At 34.8% G+C, this 18,143-nt stretch overlaps 1 protein-coding gene, 1 long non-coding RNA gene and 1 other non-coding gene across 3 annotated transcripts; 1 reads left to right on the forward strand and 2 right to left on the reverse strand.

Annotated features, from left to right (window-relative positions):
• Positions 1-419: 419 nt before the first annotated feature.
• Positions 420-2,141, reverse strand: LOC107866236. Its single transcript, XR_001672821.2, has 3 exons — positions 1,864-2,141; positions 1,150-1,359; positions 420-690 (listed from the first exon to the last, which is right to left on the reverse strand). It is a non-coding gene; the product is annotated as an uncharacterized LOC107866236 (long non-coding RNA).
• A 180-nt stretch (positions 2,142-2,321) lies between these two features.
• On the forward strand, positions 2,322-4,066 carry LOC107866237 (LOB domain-containing protein 21-like). The gene is made up of 2 exons (XM_016712385.2): positions 2,322-3,112; positions 3,357-4,066. The coding sequence occupies exon 1, from the start codon at positions 2,499-2,501 to the stop codon at positions 3,027-3,029; it is 531 nt and encodes a 176-aa protein (XP_016567871.2). The 5' UTR covers positions 2,322-2,498; the 3' UTR covers positions 3,030-3,112; positions 3,357-4,066.
• A 12,440-nt stretch (positions 4,067-16,506) lies between these two features.
• On the reverse strand, positions 16,507-16,613 carry LOC124897518. Its single transcript, XR_007054230.1, has one exon. It is a non-coding gene; the product is annotated as a small nucleolar RNA R71 (small nucleolar RNA).
• Between the last annotated feature and the right edge of the window lie 1,530 nt (positions 16,614-18,143).

Genomic DNA, 18,143 nt, shown 5'->3' on the forward strand with positions numbered 1-18,143 from the left:
CAGTAGGTAAATTATGTTATAAGTTAATAATACATTGAACAAGTGTCTCATACGGTAAAACATATGTATTACATAACATCATACATGTTGTTAAGCGTTCATGACTTAATAGAAAATAAAGAAAATATTTAACGTCATACATATTTACAAACTATAATACTATATCATATATTATTAACATACTTTTAATGTATTTTTTATATTAAATACATTGTGAATGTATCATACATTTACACGAAAGTATAATCTATAACCATACACATAAAACAAAATGGAAAAGACAACTTAAATTATCACGAATTATGTTACATAAGTCTGCCATTTCTTATGTTGTTTAAACAAAAAATAATACATGTAGTCAGTTAAAAGTCATTGTTGTCAGTAAAACATTATGCATGTTAATAAAGTATGCATGTTAATAAAGTATAATAATATATCATTCATTATGTATATATATGAAAGTTTAATGTATATAATTGTGTAATACACATTATGTTTCAACAACTATTTACTATAATATTTGTCAAATTACATAGTATATACACACCCACAATATATGTATAAGGAGTATGAATAAGGATAAGATGCCTTCAACACCCACTTTTCATATAAGCATTAATTTTCAATTCATTCATAGAAGACGCCCCCAACACCCACTTGCAGTCGTTGTTACGACAAATCAGTACATAGCTGCATAAATTTTTGTAAACTGAGTTAGTGGATTAAACAAACATGTTAAAAATAATAAAACCAGAAAAAAATGATATTTCTGTCATTGCGGCAGTTTTCATTATACACATAGAAGAATGTATAATAAAATATTATACATTCGAATATTTACTGGATTGACACAATTTCATTATACAATGATTTGAATGTATAACAACATATTATAGATTTGTAAGTTAACTGGAATAGCACAGTTTCATATTATATATCGGCTTTAATGTATGCTAACATATTATACAAAAAGGAAGCAAATGAAATATTAAAAATTTAGAACAAACACTTCTTCAAAACCTCAAAGAACATTATACACTGATAGGTATGTATAATAAAACATTATACATTCGTATATTTAGCAGGAACAACAACAAATAAACCAACTTTAGAACAAATACTTCTTCAAAACATTAAAGAGCAAATTACCATAGAATATAAGCTCAGCAAATAGAATTGATCATGAACATCAAAGTTAGGCTAATAAACATCAATCTCCTCATCACTATAATCATCATCCACCACAGAATCCGGCTCAATCCGATTCTGTGGGGCAACCACTTCCACTTTCACTTTCTTTAGCGGAGCAGGGAAGAAATCAAGATCGCCACAGAACCTCATTTCCTCAAACATCATCATCTAGAAAGAAAGTCAATCACACCAAAAAATGAAGCAGGACTAAGCAGCAAATACACAAAATTCATAGATTATTCTATCTTCTCCCAATATTTAGAGCAGAATTTATTGAAATCTAACTAAACATTTCCAGAACTGAAATAACACAAAATAATAAAAAAGTGGAGTTCAATCAAATCTACAAGAACACACCAATCATCAAAAGAAGATCCAAGTATTTGGCATACTTTCCTAGATCTAAAATATCAAATTAATGTAATTTACCTAACTATATGGCTAATTCAACAAAAGTGAAAAACACAATTACCATATTCAACAAAATCAAGAACAGGAAAAACACATAAAAATTCAATCTTGAAGCAAAAGCTCAAATATTTACATCAAATCCAAAGATCAAATACAATTATTTTAATAACAGAAACACCAAATCTTAGTAAAGATCTCAACTTTACGACAGAAAAATAAATATTTTCAAGAAATAATTGTACAGAGGATGAAGAAGAATACCTCAAAAATATTGTATTATTTTTTTTTTTTACCAAAATCAGTGTTTCACATGTGTAATGATTAAAAAAGAGAGAGTTAAAAGGAAAGGGATTTATGTGGGAGCATATGGGGGAGTGAATTACAGAAGAGATATTGGAATTGTGAGATGTATAATGTTTAAGAAAGAGAAAGTTGAAAGTAAAGGAATTTATATATATAATTTGAGATATGTGTAAATATTTTAGCAAATTAGTATATAATGTAATTAGGTAATTTTAGTAAGTACATATATATAAATTTTAGATAAAAATTACTTTATGGAATATTTACATAAATTCAATAATATTTTGAGAAATTAACTCTATTTGTCAGTAAAAGGGGTCTGTATTCCGGTTGCTATGACCATTAACCAAGAAAAGAAAAGACGGACCGACCATTCAATATAACCCGGACGAAAAACATAAAAAGTTTGGCCCATGCAGGTTACGAACCTGCGACCTTCGCACTATTATCAAAACGCTCTTACCAACTGCGATAACAGGCCTTGCCAATTTTGCAGTATTGAAGTCCATGTATACCTAGAGTAAGACATTGGTTGAACCCTATAAAAGAAGAGCCGAAGTCGTGTGAATTTGAAGTTTGCGGAAAAGGGAGCCATGAAGAGTAATGAGCCTCGTTCAAGCTCTTCTTGTGCAGCTTGTAAGTTCTTGAAGAGAAGGTGCACTCCCAATTGCCAATTTGCCCCATATTTCCGATCGGACGAGCCCAAGAAGTTCGCTAACGTCCACAAGGTGTTCGGAGCAAGCAACGTGATCAAGATTCTGAATGAAGTGCCAGAGGACCAGCGAGAAGACACAGTCAACTCGCTGGTCTATGAGGCTGAGGTGAGGCTCAGGGACCCAGTTTACGGTTGCATTGGAGCCATAGCGTCTTTGCAGCGGAAGATGGTGGAGCTACAACAAGATCTGATGGTTACTAGAGCTCATCTTGCTTACTATGAAGCCAAGCCCAGCAGCACAGCTTCTAATTGTCCACTCTTGGATTATGATCCTCTCAGTGTCAATATGCCTTCTGTTTTTGTGGACACTTCGGTGTCTGGTGGGTACTTGGACAGCTTCAGCCAGAATTCCTTTGTCATGGACCAAAGTGGATCCACCAATGAATTTGGCCAATTCCCATTTCCATGATCACTTCTCTTTTTCAAATTACGGTCTCTACGTTTACGCATTTCCTTGTATATATAAGAGGAAGAGCGGCTCATTGTTAAAAGGTAAAATTCTTCCTTTTTGTAAATGTTAATGATTTGCCTAGTTCGAAAACCACAAGTGCTTTGAGCCTATTTTCATATTCCACAAAAAAAAAAAAGCATAAACCAAACTCGACAAAATCATAAGGATATATTTGAGATAGTGTGTACTACTGAGATTTGATGGATACAGAAAAATGCGGAGAAATATTTTTTTCTTTTCCAAAGTGAAGGAAATAATTTTTTTTTTTTTTTTTTATAATTTTAGAAAAAAGACAAATGAAGAAGATACCGTAAGGCCATAACCTAGATTAACAAATGGAGGGTGTAAACAACTTTTCCAGCAACTAGCAAGGTATTCCAGTTGCCCACAATACCATAAAGCTCACAGCATGAAATACTCTACCGAGAACTAATTCCGGGTGATCACTGAGAATCAACAAATTTGCCAAATAAAATCATACATCAACGTTGATTTCTTATCATGATTGATACAGATTTTGGATACAAACTATGTTATGATGATAATCTATTGGCATTAAACATACTGCAATAACGGAAAGGTTAATAGAGTATTTCTTAGATATTTGCTAACTGAAGCTCCAGAGAAATAAATCCATAAGTATCCAGCAGCTTCTGAGAAGTACAGTACTAGTTAGCTGGGTACAAAGGAAACAGAGTTCTTTTACGGTGGTTCCTGAAACTCCGTCCCAGCTTGTTAGTTACTACTTTATCCGGTGATGTGCCCACCATGTGATAGAATCCCGCCAGGCTTCAGTGTTCTGCCCCAGCAACGATACAACAGGCGACAGGCTAATTACAGCATCATTTTTTCCCCTCAAAGATGAAAACCATGTTGTCAATTTTTGCCGACATGCAATGACCTGCTTGATGAATGATGGAGCAAATAGGGAAAGTGTAATTAAGTACGTGAATTAATCATCCATCAGAGATGAGCCTCAAGGTGAAATTTTCATACACCCTCGAAATATCCTTTTTTGTATCTTACAAAAAGACAAGTTATCACACAATATTTTACAAGCAACTAAATGAATTAACCTTTGTTAGCGGTGAACTTCATTGACTGTCCTTTAGGATGCAACTGCTACCAATAACTACAGCTTTTTAGAAATTAAACTAAAAACTGAAGTATATAGCAACATTAACATCATTGAGAATTGTATACTTAATCCAACTGCCAATCATTAGGTAAAGAAGAAAAGTTGAAGATCTTACCATCAATCCAAAAGTAAGTGCAAGTTAAAAAATGGGATATAGAGAACTACTTCATACTATGTCCCATGTGCAGACAGTGAACGAGAATCCTATGTTCTCGAAGTGGTGAAAAGTACCATTGCGTTTTTTCAAATAAAGTTGCTCAATGTTTTAGATACGAAAAACCATGCACAAAGTAGAACACACAATCTCATATGTATGATACCCTGGAAATTGATATGCACAAAATGTTACTAAAGAGGACACAATTCTGTATTACAAACTCCAGCAACTAGTTATTCTGACTAAAATCTACTTCACAAATGGAGCGACGAACTCTGGCTCTGTGGATTCTTCGAATGAAATAAAAACTATGTTTTATCAGGATGAGACAAATAAATTAAAGGGAGATTCACATGAACATTAACAGTAATCTCTTTTTGTTTTAAATGACTATATTTATTTTAGTAATAAATAAAGCAGTTAGACATTCCACACTGATCTCCATGTCAGTTCGCCAGTAACTTCACCACTACAAGTTTTTTCTGATAAAAGCACATGCCCTATACCAGTTTCTTGTGCTCAACAACCAACCACATATACTAGTTTTCTAAATACTGTTTCTAAACCATACAAGGAACCGGATTTTTTATTTTTCCTCCAAAGTAATAAAGAGATTATAGATGTGAGAAAGTACCTGGGTTAAGGGAATGTTGGAGCAGAATTACATCCAAAACAAGAACGTTACAATGTGTGTAAACAGCAAATAAAGTCAACAATAGCCTCCAGTTTTAAACAACTGCCATAGCTTTGTTGCACCAAAACTAAGCAAAACCATACACTTGGGCCTGAGATTATTACATTATCCTTCTTGAAGTAACAAAAAAAAAAAAGCATTTCTTTCCCTCCATATAACCCATCATACTACCACAAGTGGAAGATTTGGATAAGTACAATTCATGCCAAGAAGTTAAGAAATCCACACTATTTTCCGGTATACACAATTGGACACCCAATAAAGGGACAAGATATTTAAGCCACAACCCAATCAAGCCTCCACTTTGCTTATACCAGTTTGGCTCTAGCAAAGTCCAAATTCAGTAAAAGCGTTTCTCATAGGAAAGAGCCACGGATCCAGCATATACTTAAATAAGTAAAAATGGCATGTCCAACAGAAGCAAGAGCTTAAGAAGTAAAGTATGTTGTTAGACAGGATCCCCAATTCTTGAAAAATTTAAACTGAATGGTAGAAGCAAAATTTTGAGGATAAATTTAACCATTTCTGTTCACATGAAATCCCAGAGGCAACTTCTAAAATAATACCTCTTAGATCATGTCTCTCCAGTATTTGCCAACCACCTCATTTAAATACTACTACAATTTCGGGAGTAAAATGCCAACTAGCTGGTCAAGATAAACTGATCAAGTTAAATCACGTATTCCTAGCATGAGTAGCATCAGCTTTGATGGCAGATCTTCAGTTTTGCTTGCCACACCAAAACTGAGACAAGTATGAACAATTTTGTCGACTAAGTAAGCATATTCCCGAAGTCTCTAAAATGCCGTAGACTTTAAGACTGTCAACGTTCCAGCGTTAATTCATAATTTGCTCAGCTTTCATTACCTACCTTGTAAGTACACAAGGGGGTAAAATAATCAAACTAGTGCTTGGCCAACTCAACCATGTAGAGTCAAATATCAAACTGAATCAACAACAAAGAATTAAAAAACCATAGAGTTAAGTCAGCCAAATTGTTGGATTCACCATTTCTGGACATTTGAAAGTAAATATTAAACACCCAGTAGTCAGTGTGCAAAAATTTGGCAAATGAATGGAGATTATTGAATCATAAAGCCATAGCATTGTAGGCGTTTATGCTTCCCTTTATTTAAGCCCCGTTAGTTGATAATCTTATACATCACGGGGATTTACTGATATTAACTAATGGTTCCACAATTTAAACAACGCCAAATGGAAATATGTGGAGTAAAATAGACTGGGATGTATGACAATCTCTTAACAAAGCCTTAAGGAACTATATGCAGCCAACAACCAGTACCTAGCATTTAACAACTGCAAACGTGAAAGAGCTTATACAATAATAAGAAACACAAAAAGGAGATTATGTAATCAGGAAACCTTGCCAAAGTTGTGGGATCACACTGAAGCAAGGTCTGTACCCCACCCTCCCTAGATCCCACTTGTGGATCACACTTGATATGTTGTTGTAAACCTTATCACACTTCCAATGATGTTAAAGGACGCTGATGCTTTATCTTCAGGTACGATAAATTGATCATGTTCTCATTGAAAGAAAAAGACGGGTTGGTTCATTATCATTGCTGCAACATAATGGATATAATTAACTTGTGAGGACACAAGTTCAAAGTCGGGTAAATATTTATCCTTACCTGGTGTTTATACCTAAGCAGTTCATCTTACCATAGTTAAATGATTTAATAAAGTATAAATATATATTAATTACCTGTGGTTAAGTTATAATTGTATAAGGTCAAACACATGTCATGCATCATTGGTTAGGTGTAAACACCCAGAGCGAGTAAGTTGGCTTACCGACAAGAGCATGGTTTGCGGACAAAAGTTTCCATCTTTCAAGCTCTGATAGACATTCGGCAGCAGCCTTTGAATAGATATTACCCTTTTCTAACTCTATTAGCTGCTGCTGCTGCTTTAAGTACTCAGATATTTTCATTTATCTTCTCACTTCGAAGTTGGCCAGAGATAAACTTTTTTCTCCATTGTATGCTTTTAGCATTCCCTTAGGTACCTTTTTTCCCTAAAATGTTGGTCCTTGGAGAATACATGAACCATCTAGTGCAGAAAGTACTTGAATAAAACTGTTGCGAAGTTAGAACAAAATAATTGTATAACACCAGGTTCTTCCTGGATCATTTTTTTTCCGGTGAAATGGTCTGCTGGATACTTATACTTGTTTCCGTTTGTAAAGTGGACACTTCTAATTAGCCTTTGGTCATTTGAACCTTTCTACCCATTAAAATACAACATTTTACACCCTTCTGATCATGTGTGTAGGGGCTTTATACCAAAAAGGCCATTTTGAAAACTATTTTACCAAACAGACACAAGGTTGAAAAAATTGACCATGTACCCGCTTAATTTCACATCACCACTAACTTTTTCAACTTAACAACTTCACCCATAAGTTTCATAATAATTCACTTTAACTCAATATTTTCAACTTAATAAATTCACCCACAAGTTTCTAATAATACACTTCAATCCACTCCATCATCTACCATTATATATAAAAAAATATCTAAGTTTCCAAAAATATTTAAAAAAAAAATTTCAAAAGCTAAAAATAGAAGGTAATTGTTTTTTCTACTAAAAAACTCCGATTCCGGCCACTTTTACGATGTTATTTTTCGGCGATCAACTGTAAATCAGTCCACAAACATCATAAGCTTGTCCATTGCATCCATTGTTAGCCCATTTGTTTCTTATTTTCCCAAACAAACTTTCCACCATTGTTAAAAAGCTTTAAATCACTCACATTACTCAAAACCACTTTAAAAAGTACATTACAGCAGCTCAGGCGACTCCAAGTTCATTTCTCCATTCCATAAACCCAGCGATCATTGATTAGAAGCAATATTTCCTATTTCAAGGTTTTCGTACGGATATCTGCCCAGTCATCGACCACTTATCGTCATTCATCGACCGTGCATATAACCCAAACTAAACCATAAACATAATCGATCGTTGACCAAAGCATAATTCTAGGATGTCTATTGCAGAATTTGTTCTGGTTTTTGGTGATTTCATGGGAGAATGGGTAGAGACTCCCAAATGTTGGAAGTGGAAATCTTTTACCAAAGTGAAAATGCCTATTCCTGTTTGCCGTACCAGTTCGTACGACGAATTAATTGGTTACAAGCGTAATGCAGAGCAGGGATCTAGATTGCGCATCGAACAACGTGGTGATTAGTTATCTAATGCATTCGAGGGAAAATGTGAATCCTACGATCATAAATAACGATGTACATATGCTGACATACATGATGGAAGTTGATGTAGATGGGCTTATGCCTATTTTGAGGATAAATGTAGTTGAGTGGTCCTTTAAAGGACCGCTGAATTCATCACCACCCCCACCTCAGTGCCCAATAGTCGACGATGATTTGAATGATTACGAGAACGATGACGATTATTTAATTAATATGGAAGATGATTCTATGCATGTGAAAGACGTTTTATTAGACCGACAAGATAATGAAGAAAACTGTGGAATGGGATCACAACCAGGATATTTCTTCACCGGCGGAACCAATTTCTATTGTGATCAAACATTTGTCGACAAGAAAAAGCTACTAGACGCAGCAACGGTGAGACAGTCTTTTGATTATTGTATGGAGAAGAGCTACACCAAATTCATGAAGGTGAAATACTTATCTCGTGGTCGTGGCTGGATGTTGCGGGCAAAAAAATATGAAACCTCAGACAGATTTTGCATATACAAGTATGTCGGGTTGCATACGTGCGATGTTGAACACACCACCGCATGCATAAGAGAATCTCCTCCTAATTGATTGCTTTACTATGCGTAAATCATTTTTGAGATGGTAAGGGTCCAAGCATAAGAGAAATTTAAAAGATTGTGTTTAAGGAGATGCGTTGCAACACAAGCTATTGGATGTGTTGGAAAGGAAGTGTAATTGCGAAGAACATCATTCGCAGAACATCGAAGCACGAATATGCTTGCTTGCCAACTTTTTCACACATGGTAAAGTTATTGAATCTCGGGTCTTCTTACCCTATCATGGTAAACTGGATGGATGGATCATTCGTTTACTACTTCTTAGCATTCGAAGCTTGCATACGGGGATATACCTATATGAGAAAGGTAATTGCCGTCGATGGCACATATTTGTGTGGCAAGTACGGGGGTGTGTTGCCAAGTGTCGTTGCACAAGACAGCAAAAATCATATCTTTCCAATAGCCTTTTATGTCATGGATAAAGAGAACGATGCTTCTTGGACCTTCTTCTTCCAGAAGTTGAAGTCTATAGTAGAAGATGAACTAGATCTATGTGTGATAGGCACATTAGCATTGTCAATGTCTTCTCCCTTGTTTACAGTCGTGCATATCATGGACTTTGCATGAGGCACCTCGCTGAAAATCTATGTGTAAATTAGCACTGTGGAGAACATCTTTATCTGTTCTATGTTGCAGAAAAGGCTTATAATATTAATGAGTTTAGCGAGAATTTTGCTGAATTGAAGATTAATTGCCCTGAGGCAGCACATGTCCTTGAAAACATGCTTAGTTTTGAGAAATGGAGTAGAGCACACTTCCTGGGCAATAGGTACGATGTGATGACTACAAACATCATTGAGTTGCTCAACTCGGTGTTGATGGATGAACGAGAGTACCCCATGTAACACATATTCAATTCAATTGCTAGAAAATTTGGTGAAAAGTTTAGGGAGCGACATGCCTTTGTCAATGGTAAAAATAATAAATTTGTGCCTCGTGCGGAAAGGATCCTAAAGGATAACAAGAGTGCGAGCGATTCCTTGTATGTGACTAATGCAAATGGGGATCTCGACCAATTCACGGTGTTCGGCAACGATGTTATTGCCAAGGTCAATCTCTTGGAGAGGAGTTGTTCATGTCAGAAATTTAACTTAGTGAAAATGTTGTGCGAACATGTGATGGAACCTTTTCGAGCAAAGTATGGTGATGGCGTAGGTTATGGTAACTTCATCTACAAGTACTTTTCACCAATTTATAAAGCTGAAACTTACCTCCTCGCATACTCAGAAGCTATTAACGTTGTCCCTCTAGAGGCCTAATGGACTGTGCCATAGGAAATGCAAAACACTAAGATTTCTCCACCCCCTATGATCCCAAAATCGTAAGGAAGAAAGTCAAACACGTTAAGGGCATCGGTGAGACATTCAAGTCCAAAAAGAGGAATAAGTTTTCAATATGCAAGAAATTCGGGCACAAAAAAATCACATGTAGAATGGCCAACAAATCACAATTGTAAAGCTACTGTTTTGGGGGATAAATGTACATTTCTGTAGAATTTAATGTTCAGTTGTAATCGACTTAAAGCTTTGTCTAGGATAGACTATATAAATTCTACAGTATATCTTTCACACGATCTATAAAATATTATGTATTAGTTATATGATTACTCATCAAACATGCTATGTGAGTCTTTTTACCGCCTTATCTCTCCAATCGATGCATTGAATCATTGTTACCTGTTCCCATTTAATTAAAAGCTATAAAAACATATGTTCATAAGAAAAACCGCTGGTATACGCAAGCCAAACATTTTCTATTCTCACATGTATCGACTGACCGTTGGGTGGAAATATGAAAGGACGCCTTCTACAGGTCTATAAGTAAAGTGACTATTTCTACGTAACCCTTCAGTTGTACCTAAACCCAACACACCATAAACCCTCATCTTCTTCCCAAAATTAAAATCATGACTGGTCGCTAGATTCCCCTTTGCCCAATCAGACGAGTTCCGCCTCGTCACTATGATCTGCTGCGGCTTGGGGAAAGAGCAAGCATACTTGGAGCATGAGCTCCAATGTGTTGCTCGTTTTCTCCGAGCAATTCTAGAGAGGCTTGGCATGAATGGCAATGACTACATCACCCCCACCATCCCCTTAATTTAGTTTAGGTTTTTATTTTATTTTATGTATTTAAATTTTTTTGTATTGATCATTGCTGAAGAAACTTTCTTAATAGAATTTTGTTAGAAGAAAGCTTCTTCAATTTTGCCTTTTTTTCTTAAAATCCATGTAATGCAATGAACAGGTTCAATCAATATAAATATTTCAGTTTGTACATTATGTTTTTCCTCTTTTTTGTGGTGGTTATTTATCTGTTTAAACAACGTTTCAAATATTTATGCATTGTCAGATCGTATATTATATGTAGTATATCATCGATTGTATAGTAAAAAGTAATATATAGTCTATCATCGATCGTATACTCCATCTGTCCTCGACCTAACATAGTATTCGAGCATTGATCATTTGAATTGATGGGCCATCAGTTAAATTAAAATAGATAATAACATATTTTGGGGCTGGTGGAATAAAATAATTAAATTAAAAATAATATAAATAGATAATAATATGTTTTGGGGCTGGTGGAATAGAATAAGTAAATTAAAAATGATATAAACAGATAATAACATGTTTTAGGGCTGGTGGGATAAAATAATTAAAGTAAAAATGATATAAACAGATAATCACATGTTTTGGAGGTGGTGAAAGAAAATAATTAAATTAAAAATGATTTAAACTGATAATAACATGTTTTGGAGCTGGTGAAAGAAAATAATTAAATTAAAAATAATTTAAACTGATAATAACATATTTTGGGGCTTTTTGAAGAAAATAATTAAATTAAATATGATTTAAATAGATAATCTTGAACTATTGGTGACGCTTAATAGACTTTCATCGATGTTGGCCCATGTCAAATATCAGTAAAATATATACTTGTGCTTTGAGGGTTTATCGATTCGTCTGGTCTATCGTAGACCTGCACTTTTAGGAGTACATCGATGGATCTCCTAATTATGCGTAGACCATGATGATCTATGTACACTGCTATAGACCAACACTTGGATGTTGTTTAAAAATAAATAAATAAATTAAAAATAAATATAGTGTGGGTTTCTACACATATGAAGGAGTGTAAACAAGTCACACAATTTTATTAGAGCTTATACAAATTAGGGGTGGTGTATTAAGGAGTGTGTGGATGGGTAGTAGTTGAATGTTCAATATCCTAAGAGTAATATTTTTCAAAGCACAAGTATGTTTCAAGGATATATTTTGTATTTGATGACTACACATTCCCCATACTCCTTCAATCACTACTCTTAAATCAAAAGAGTATGTGGAATGGATAGTGGTTGAACAAATATATCCTCAAAACATACTTGTGCTTTGACAAACATTATTCTTAGGATATTGAAAATTCAAGCACTACCCATCCACACACTCATTAATACACCACCCCTAATTTGTATAAGCTCTAATATGATTGTGTGACTTGTTTACACTCCTTCACATGTGTAGAAACCCACACTACATTTATTTTTAATTTATTTATTCTTTTTTAAACAACATACAAGTGTTGGTCTATAGTAATGTACATAGATCATCGTGGTCTACGCATAATTAGGAGATCCATCGATGTACTCCTAAATGTGCAGGTCTATGATAGACCGGGCGAATCGATGGACCCTCAAAGCACAAGTATATCTTTTACTGATATTTTTTTAAACATGTTATTAAAGGTCCATCGATTACACGTGTCTACGGTAGACTTTAGTAACTCATTGATGGCTGACATAGATCATGATCTACGACAGTCTATTAAGTGTCACTACCAGTTCCAAAAATAAAATTACTGTTCCAACGGTAACAAACGACTAATTTTGTACTTAACACTTATTTTTTACTTCATATATAAAGTCGTCCATCCCTCATAATTTTATTTCATCCTCTTTGTTTTTATTTAAAAATTCTACAATGTCTCAAGTATCTCAAACATCCAATTCTAAAAAGACATTAATTTGCCATTGTGGGAATGCGGTTGTTTTGATGACGTCACGCACGAACTCAAATCTAGGTTGCAAATTTTTTAATTGTGCAATTGCGAAAGTGAGCCGTGTATGTCTTTTTTATAATGTTAAGTTAATCGTTATGTAATTATAATTTATTTTCTAGGATAATGGCGCATGCTCATTTTTTAATTGGCTGGATGAGCTATCACCTCCAAGCAGTCCATCAATATTGAGTCCGGAACCTGAGACATCAAATTTTTGTGGCTTGACAAAATTTAATCTACTACAAAGGTTCCAAGAATGTGAAGAAAATAGAGATTTTCTCATGATTTTGTTCAAAGAAGCCGAAGGATAGAGGGATCACTTGAAAGTATTGCTACATAACACCCAAATAGAGAGGGATCAACTAAAACGAAAATTTATTTTGGCCAAAGAAAGGGAGAATGACCTAAAAATGATGTTATGTGCTATAATGCTAATATTCGTTCTTTAGAAAAGTGTAGCATGGATGTAGTGATATTGAAAAAATAAAAATACTTCTATTTTTCTATAATGTTAATACTGTTTTTCATAGAATCATAGTTGATCAAACAATCCATAAACTTAAAATCGAGTAGCATGGTAATGATAGACTATGAAAGCACTATACGATAGATTAAATATGCATTCTATGATGTAAAGTATAAACACTACAAATTATGACAACACAATGCATATTCAAATTTCATGCAACAATACAGTTTGATAAAAGCAGATTTAGAGCAGAATCATAACAAATTTCATAAAATAAAAGAATGTTTGTCATATCCTACCACCAGATCCTTCAACCTTCATATTTGTAAAATAAAAAAAATTATCATATACTAACAACTCATCATTCAACAACACATTAACAATATTAACATTCAAATGTCTTTTTTCCTATGTTCCTCTTTAACACAAATGTTACTGTTGATTTCATCAACGATATCCATGACCACATTTTTTTTGTATGCTTCTTCTTTTTCTTCTTCCTGTTCTCTTTATTCTTTGTCTATTGCTTATTCCTTCCCATCTTTAACTTCATCTCATTTTTTCTCAATATCTGTAGCTGCTGCTTTATTCTCATCTTGTTTTCCTTCTTTTTTAGTATCTGCAGAAGCTACTGCTTCTTCAGCTTCCTTTTCTTTCTCAGCTTCTTTTTTTTTCTTCACCTCCAGCAGCTGTTTCTTTCTCAACTTCCTTTTCTTCCTCAGCTTCTTCTTTTTCTTCACCTATTGCTTCTTTCTCAACTTTTTCTTTGTCAGCTTTTTTTTCTTATTCATCAGATTTTTCTTTCTCCTTACCTTTTTCTTCATCTGCTGCTACTTTTTTCACCAATATGAACCCAGATTTAGACTTGTTTTGAGAACTTTTATATAAATTCATGAGTATATTTCAACTTTAATTCCTTTTTGTGCCTAATAGATATGATTAGTGCTTTCAGGCTAAAATCTTGAAGAATTGGATGCAATTGGATATAATGATAATATGGAATGATTGAAAGAATAAAAGGTATTGAAATATAGCTCAAAAAGGCAAGCTGGAAGTCAAAAATTCCCATTTGCAGGAACTCCGCGTCACGCTAATAAATAAAATAGCATTGGTCGAATTCTAGTGGAGAAGCATGATTATGGCACGTCGAGGAGAGGCTAAAATTCCCATTTAGCAAAATCCAATGTTGGTTTGCAATTATGGCACGTCACAGAGAAGAAGAAAGTCACGGTTGTCACTTTCCAGTGTAGGTTCGCAATTTCAACGTATCGCAGTGCAGGCCCAATTGTCAAATTATGTGACCTAGAAGTTCAGCGCATCGCAGAGGAAGGATATTTCATAATTGTCTAAATCCAGTGGCTCACCGCCATAGGGCACGTCACAGTGAGGGTGTATTTCACAATTTCATTGAATAATTGAATTCCGCAATTGCCCAGATTTTGATATGAAATGGCATTGGAGGGCATGGAGCGACGCACCGTCTGGTAAAATAGGGAAGATTTTTTATATTTTTTCCCTGCTATAAAAAGAAAAATCCAGGATAATTTGGGGTAATTTTTGGCAAGCAGAGGAGTGGCGGAAAAGCAAAAAAGTTCTCTCTTTTAGGGTTCTTAGATATTCTTTTCAACTTCTTTACTTCAAGATTTATTCTTGGTATGATTAATTGCTTATTTTTTATGTTAAATTCACATATGAGTGGCTAAATACCCTAGTTCTGGGGTTGAGGCAAAGAATATGATTACTCTTGATATTCTTTATACTAGTTTCTTTTTGGATTATCATCTGGGTTGTTCTTAATTTCTTGAGTTTAATATTTTAATGCTGGCCGCCATTAGAATAAATTTATATTTCTATGTGAATTTGGGAGAAGAATCGTGCATTAGAATGAGGAAATGAAGGAGCAAGGTTCTTACCCTTTTATAAAATAAGGGATTTGAATTAGCATCTAGGATAGAGATATACCTAAAAGTCTTGTTTTGTTCAATTGCAAGAAGATTACTTAATAAATCTAGAAGAATTGTTGTATCTTTTTGGGAGTTGTAGCTACAATATTCAATAGATAGAATATTTGAGGCTGGGAGACAAAAATCGTAGCGTAAACCTTACAAACCAACAACCCGATAACCAATTAGACTGCTATAAGAATAGAGATTTGTATGATTGTTCGAAAAACCTCAACCCTAGAATTCTTATCATTATTTTTTACAACTATTGCGTGCTTTGCTCTAGTCATTAAATTTTATTTCTTATTTATTAATTTATATTTTTATTCTCAATTTCAAAACTATCTTGATACCTTACAACACTTAATAGTCATTGTCTAAAACTAAAAATTGGTTAAATTTCTAGTTGTTCAGTCCTCGTGGAAATGATATCCGATTGTCTAAATCACTATATTACTTGTGTGATCACGTGCACTTGTGTGTGCGTTTGAGTCACAACAATTTTTGGCGTCGTTGCGGGGGACTAGTATAATTAGTAAATTGCTAAATTTTTTGCTTTCTATATTAAGTGTTAACAACTTGATCTTAGCGACATAATTTTTGCAGGTTTAACTGAATCCAAGACTGGCGAGAGATAAAGAATTGGCAGAGCCTTTTACAAAACCAGAATAGGTCTTTTAACAAAGGCGAAGAATGGCTGAACAAAGGAATGAGTCGGCTGATCCAAATGCTGAAAATGTTCCGCCTCCTGTTATTCCTGTTATTCCAGTTATTCATGTTCTACCAGCTACTAGACCTATTCATGAAGTGGCAATCCCACTCATGAACCATGTGACGAACAATATTCATAAGCCCGAACCAAGTGGTCAATTTGAATTGAAGCAGAATATGGTGTAATTGCTGAATTTAGTAGGGCAATTCCATGACCTTTCACACAAAGATCCACAGAAGCACATACAGACCTTTTTAGAAATAAGCGATACTTACATTCCTGAAGGGGTGAGTTCTGATTATGTCAGATTGACACTCTTTCCTTTCTCTCTAATGGAGGAAGCAAAAAGGTGGTTACTTGTTGAACCATCACTCTTCATCACTTTATGGGAAGATCTAGCTCGAAAGTTTCTTATTCAATTCTTTCCATCCGAGAAGACTGCATGCTTAATGAGTGAGATCTTAAGTTTCATATCGAAAGAAGGAGAGAATCTCTACCAAGCTTGGGAGAGGTTTAAGGGTATGCTCAGAAATTGCCCTCATCATCATCAGTCCAATGATGTTCTTGTTCATAATTTCATTGAGGGATTGGAGCCACACACGAAGATTCTCTTGGATTCAACAGCAAGTGGATAGTCTCTTGAGAAGACGTATGAAGAATTGTACACACTGCTGAATCGGATTTCACACGCGAATCTTTACTGGCATACTGATTCAAGGAGTACTCCTAGGAAGGTTGCAGGGGTATTGGAGGTAGACAAGTTCACTGCATTACAAGCACAGATTGCAGCCATGCAAAATTATATGATTACTCAGCTTAATAACATAAAGTTGGGAGTTACACAAATAACAGCCACAACTAATGCAGTCCAAATGACAAATTCTTGGTCTAAGGTTTGTGGAAGTGGTGAGCATGTAGAAGATGCTTGTACGGCTAATCCAAATTCTGTCAGCTACGTGGGAAATGTAAATCATCAAGGACAGTAGAATTTTGGTAACACATATAATCCTAATTAGAGAAACCATCCCAATTTCTCATAGGGTAGAAATTAGGCACAAAATGCAAACTAGTTCAATGGATCAGTGCAACCAAATCAATAGCCGACTGATAATAATTAGGCAACTGCTCAAGCTAGCAATATGGAGGAGTTAATGAAGCAGTTTATGGCTCAACAAGCATAGTTTGTAGCAGAAATAAAGACTCAACTGGCACAGTTTGCAGTGGAGTTAAAGAGTCAACAATTGCTTACTAGAACTCTTGAGTTGCAAATGGGTCAAATTGTAGGAGCACAAAATATAAGACCTCAAAGATCATTACCTAGCGATACAAAGGTAAATCCTAAGTAGGTGAATACGGTTACAACAAGGAGTGGGCTGCAAACCAAGGAGACAGTTTAGGAGCAGGTTAGTCCAACAGTCTTTAATGATGATTCTAAAGATAATACAGAGAAAAAAGTTAAGGAAAAAATGGCAAGTGATGAAATTCATGTGAAGAAGATGAATCTCCCCTTACCCTTTCCTCAAAGGGCAAGAAAGCATCAAGAGGAGGTGAGTTATAAGTTCTTAGATCTTTTAAAGCAAGTTCATGTAAATTTGCCTCTTGTTGACATTCTGCAGAGTGTGCCAAAATATGCAAAATACTTAAAGGATATAGTTGCAAATAAGAACTGGTTGACTGAATATGTTGCAGTTGCACTTACTGAGGAGTGCACATCTAAGATTCAAATAAATTTCCCACAAAGCTAAAGGATCCAGGTAGTCTCATTTTGCAGATTACCATTGGACAGACCATTAGTGCACGTGGATTATGTGATTTGGGGGCTAGCATCAATATTATGCCCACATCGTGGTATCGAAAAATGGGTCTTGGGAGTCCCAAACCAACTATAATTGTTTTATAATTGGAAGATAGGTCCCTTGCTAGTCCTGATGGTATTATCAAAGATTTCTCTGTGCAAGTGGGATCCTTTATCTTTTCGATGGATTTTGTAATTCATGACTTCGAAGCTGATCCTGTTGTTCTATTTATTTTGGGATGACCTTTCTTAGCAACAAAAAAATAATTAATTGATGTAGAGGTA

Source organism: Capsicum annuum, chromosome 3 (genome assembly GCF_002878395.1).
Source record: "Capsicum annuum cultivar UCD-10X-F1 chromosome 3, UCD10Xv1.1, whole genome shotgun sequence".
NCBI lineage: Eukaryota > Viridiplantae > Streptophyta > Magnoliopsida > Solanales > Solanaceae > Capsicum > Capsicum annuum.

Bases quoted from the DNA above. Each gene is read 5' to 3' on its own strand.
- LOC107866237 (XM_016712385.2), top strand. From the start codon at position 2,499: ATGAAGAGTAATGAGCCTCGTTCAAGCTCTTCTTGTGCAGCTTGTAAG.